This window comes from Physeter macrocephalus, unplaced genomic scaffold, assembly GCF_002837175.3.
Source record: "Physeter macrocephalus isolate SW-GA unplaced genomic scaffold, ASM283717v5 random_37, whole genome shotgun sequence".
NCBI lineage: Eukaryota > Metazoa > Chordata > Mammalia > Artiodactyla > Physeteridae > Physeter > Physeter macrocephalus.
This window is the reverse complement of record NW_021145324.1, coordinates 99987-105025: the sequence shown is the minus strand read 5'-3', so window position 1 is coordinate 105025 and position 5039 is coordinate 99987. Positions and strand designations below refer to the sequence as shown.

Genomic DNA, 5039 nt, shown 5'->3' with positions numbered 1-5039 from the left:
GACGCGCAGGCTCAGCGGCCATGGCTCACGGGCCCAGCCGCTCCGCACGCGGCATGTGGGATCTTCCCGGACCGGGGCACAAACCCGTGTCCCTTGCATCGGCAGGCGGGCTCTCAAACACTGCGCCACCAGGGAAGCCCTCAGATTAAAATATTAACCTGTTTACATGTATTGTCTATCTTATACAAATTCTATGAATGATGTTCTGAGAAGTAAAATGTTTTAGAAACAAGTCCTTAAATTGGCAATTTCAACACATGATTCTGTGTAGTGAAGTTGATCTTGTTGAAGGTTTAAGCATTTCGTTATCCAAATACTACCCAGTAATGTTCTCTGGTATTTTCCTGGTTTTGAATATTTGCTATAGCCTACAGTTCTTTGTAACTACTACTAAATGTTTTTCTTATTTATTAAAAAAAAATAGAAAGTTATGAAAAATACAGAATAACATGACTTCAGGAATTCCTAAGAATTCCAATTTTTCAATCCCCAATCCTAGATTGATATGTGTTGGGAATTTAGAAACCTTAGCCCAGAGAAACTCGATGACCTTCCTAAGCGATTCAGTGGGATGGCAAACTGGGGAGAGGCCATCTTTCTTGGCCTCCAGGAAGGTTCCACACAGAAGCTGGCCCCGCAGCAGCGCTTCCCTGGTCAACATCCCTCCAAAGGCAGAGGTCTGAGAAGAGGTCAGTTCAGGGAGTCAGGGGCTGAGGCTGAAGCCTTGACCTTGGCATGGAATATCTCCGACGTCTCAAGTTGCATTTCAATCTTGGCACAAATATTCACTTTCATTCCTGGGAGTATCTGCTCACTTTAGTATAAAAAGTGTTTTATGTAATTACCACGAGAAAAATGAATGCTTCATAAGCAGATATCCTGTCAAACCTGCGCCCTTCACTCGTGTACCGGCAGGAGAAGCAGTGCCGTGGAGTCAGGCAGGTAGACCTGGGTCTGAATGCTGGTTCTGCCACATACTGGCTGTGTGACTTTGGGCCGGTCCCTTAACCTCTCTGAGACTTAGTTTCAACTTCTGTAAAATGCTGATAATGAGAACCCCAATGGCACAGGAATGTGGTGAGGATTGAATGAGGTCATTCCCATAAATCACAAAGCCTGGCACGGAGTTAAGCCCTCAACCAATGGGAGACGTGATTATTTCGTAGTACGACTGGCCCAGCAGTGGAGTGGGCAAGAACTCGGTGACGGCCATTGGAACAGCTCAAAGGGCTCATTCGCCCCGGGCCTTCTCCAGGTGGGGATTTTCCGGGTCTGTTGGGGGCGGCTCAGGATTGTGCCAGAAGCTTCGTGAGCTCCCCGCCAGCCAACCCAGGCCACCTTCCGCATCCCCACTTGGGTGAGGCGGGCGCCTGGGCGGGAAGGCCTCTGGCCCCATGGGCTGCCGGGAAACTGGCGAGGCTGGCCCCGCCGGGAGGTCTTGCTGCAGGTCCTCCAGCGATCAACGGAACCCACCCGCAGGCGGGGCATCCGTGGGCCTTCGAGGAGGCAGTAGGGAGGGGGTGGGGAGATGGGCGTGTGATGCAGGGTCTCTGCGCTTGCGCTGCCTCCCCGGGCCTCGGCCGGAGGCTGGCGGAGGCCCGGGTGTTTCCCGTGCGGCCCCTACCCGAGTGGAGGCCGGGCGCGCACCCGGCACTCCGGACCCTCTGGCTGCGATGCGTCCTCAGGCGCTCGATGTGGTCCGATTGTGCCCGAAGCCCTTCCCACACGTGGGGTGTCGTCGAGCCCGCTCTGTGCGGGTGTCGGTGGCGAGCCAGATGGGTGCTGTGGCCTTAGGTTCGGGTCAGGCAGGGGCCGCTCGCCCCCGATGATCCCGCGGTGGCTGTGGAGCTGGGAAGCTCTCTGCACCCTCGGGGGCACGGGTGGGTGGCTGGATCTTGGGGTGGCCAAGGGAAGCCTAAGGGCCTGGCCTTGCCTGGGGAGCCGGCTCACCTCCCCTTCCCCTGGGGGGTCGTCCTCGGTGCCCTCGGGGCCTTGCTTCCTCCCACGGGAGCTCTGGGGTCCTGAGGCACCGCAGAACTGGGCCGGGCATTTGTCCGGAGGCCCCTCCTGGGAAGGAGCCGCCTGAGGGGCTCTGTTTTCAGGCCTTTCTCGTGGAGGGCTCTCCTGGTCACCCTCACTCCCGAATCCTGCAGTGAAGAAAGAAGAAGCTGTAGTGTTTTCTCTTCTCCTCACCCCAGCCAAGACTAGGAAGACCCTGCCTTGGGAGTTCTAAATGGGGCAACTTGGTGGAAAGTCTTTGTAAACGATGTATTTCTGACAGCGGGCAGAGGTGGAGGCCGGGCCCTGTGGGAGCTCAGTTTCTGAAATTTGATAGAGCTGGGCAGCTCTACACTTATTTGCAGTGTGATTTCAGGCAAGTTACATAACCTCTTACAAAGTCTCAGTCTGTTCAGCTATCGGGTGGGGATAATAGTAAGGGCAGCATCATGGTAGCTACAGACCGTCAGGAAGGCAGGGCACAGCCTCGATATGTTAAATTGGAAAGATCAATATAAACCTGTAATGGGGACTTCCCTGGCGGTCCAGTGACTAGCACTCCACACTTTCACTGACGAAGGCGCCAGTTAGTCCTTGGTTGTGGAACTAAGATCCCACAAGCTGCCCCGCACAGCAAAAAACAAAAACAAAACAAACAAAACCCAAAAAATCGGTACCTAAAAGAACACTTCCTTCTACCAGGTGAGGTCCAGTACCCCGCTACTAACTCTCATGTATACCCCTGATGCCCAGATGTTGTTGTCATATTATTTACCATTAAAATAACCAGGAGTCCTAGGAGGGTAGTGGATTCCATTTCTTGATACAAGAAAAATCAGGATGGGTCTACAAGCATCCTGTTGAGGCCAGAAAGCAAGGATATTTTCAAGGATGTCAGGGATAGTGTTACAAAGAGAGAGACGCTAAGTAAATGGACTGCCATTGTCCAAGCTGTAACGATTTGAGCACCCTAAAAAATATGACGATCGTTATGCTTAAGGGAAATATCTGGGAAAGGCTGTGAGACCCTAAGCTACCCAAAAGTACAGTTAATATCAAGTCTTCAAAAAGGTAGTTGTACTACCTTTCTTAGATAAAGAAAGGTGATGAGAATAGATATGTATAATTTTGATGCTTTTTATAAGTAGGAGAGTGTTAATATATGGATATTTTGTTTCTTCTATTCTTCCTCTATTTATAAGGCATAAATATGAACTCATTTCTATCTGTGCAAGGAGGAAAGAATAGACCCAGGGAACTGTGAGTCCAGTGACCCTGGAAGAACAGGGTTACCATGACTGGACAGCACTGATGGATACATATAGTAACCAGGTAGGAAATTTCAACGCTCTATTCCTATAGGATGATATACCCATTTGTCCTGATGAGAACTAACTTAAACACACTGTGTCTCATTTCCTAAGAGATGACACGCGAAGGAGCTTTAAAAAATACCGATCTACAGGTCTCATCAAAAAGATCCCTAGATTCTATGATAAGCGATTAACATTCAGGCTATCTAAAGAACTCCCACAATATAAAAACAATAAAACAAACAACCCGACTGAAAAATGGGCAAAGAACTTGAAAAGACACTTCTCGAAAGAACATACACAAACTGACCAGCAAGCATGTGAAAAGATGCTCAACATCACTAATTATTAGGAAAATGCAAATCGAAACCACGAGATGCCACCTCACACTCATTAGGATGGCTACTATTAAAAAAAAAAAAACCAGAAAATAAATGGTGGTGAGGATGTGGAGAAATTGAAACCCTTGTTCACTGTTGGTAGAAATGTAAAATGGTGCAGCTGCTATGGAAAATAGTATGGTGGGCCCTCAAAAAAGATCCAGCAATTCCACTGCTACTGGGTATATATCCAAAAGAATTGAAAGCAGAGTCTCAAAAAAAATATTTGAACACCCATGTTTATAGCAGCATTATTCACAATAGTCAAGGGATAGAAACAACAGATGAATGGATAAACAAAATGTGGTATATACATGCAATGGGATATTATTCAGCCTTGAAAAGGAAGGAAATCCTATCTGACACATGAATTAGCGTAGGTCCGTACTTCTGGCCATTTCTCATGCCGGACATAGTCAACAGCCAAAATGCACTGCTCGAAGTTCTGTCCACTGTGAGGATTTTTCTTCACCACTGTCCTCCAGGTTCACCCAGCTGGGGAGCGGGGGCTGTAGCTGTCCACTGTCAGGTCATAACGGCCTATCAGCGAGACTCATCTGTAAACAGGCTTGAGTTTTCATCAGTCAGCTGGGCATAAGGGACACCCCAGAAAGTCGTAGCCAGTGATTGTGGGAGAGAAGACCATGCAACAGGAGCCACCTGGTCCTGTAAATGGCTCGCACCTTCTGGACCTTTCCAAGCCTGGTCTCTTATATCAAGTGATGATAGATTGCTGCTGTGCACACCCAACCTCGTGGTTGGGTTGGTCAGACAACACCCCATTCATGATGAGAAGCTCAGGTTGCATGGTCACCTGATGTCACCTTGTTAGGTGTTCAGTTCCTACCAAGTCCCAAGAGCAAGCCAGAGACTGTTGCTGAAAAGCAGAATAGTTATCTATAGAAAAGAGCCTACACTTATCAAAAATCCTATGAGTCTGTGCTTTGATTCTGCTTTTGGTGCTTGCTGGAGTATCACTGGCTCTGGCGGATCATAAATACCAAGAGTTAGGGCAGCTGTAATGCAGCCTGAACATGTCACAGAGCCTTCTCTTGCTCTTGTCCCTACTCAACACTGGCACCTCCCAGGTGACTCTATTGATGAGATACACTGCCTCCAGAATCCAAATAGGCCTACCAAGCACTGGGCCTCTTTTAGGGGGAGTAGGTTGTATGAGGAGCAACTTGTCTTTCACCTTGGAGGAGATAACCTTTTCATACTCTAGGCCACTGCATTCCAGAAACTTCACTGAATCTTTAGTGGGGCTTATCTCCCACTTTCTAGTTTGCATATGTTTTTTTTTTTTTTTTTTTTTTTTTTTTTGTGGTATGCGGGCCTTCCTCTGTTG

At 48.5% G+C, this 5039-nt stretch overlaps 2 protein-coding genes across 2 annotated transcripts in view; one reads left to right on the top strand and one right to left on the bottom strand.

Annotated features, from left to right (window-relative positions):
• ZNF629 (zinc finger protein 629) overlaps nt 1–5039 on the bottom strand; it is a 61789-nt gene that overhangs the window by 41462 nt on the left and 15288 nt on the right. The gene's annotated exons all lie outside the window — the stretch shown is intronic.
• LOC102979674 (uncharacterized) overlaps nt 1–5039 on the top strand; it is a 37291-nt gene that overhangs the window by 23097 nt on the left and 9155 nt on the right. Inside the window, exon 5 of the mRNA XM_055082186.1 lies at nt 1167–1255. Coding sequence (XP_054938161.1) covers nt 1167–1255 — 89 coding nt within the window. The remainder of the gene's footprint in view (nt 1–1166; nt 1256–5039) is intronic.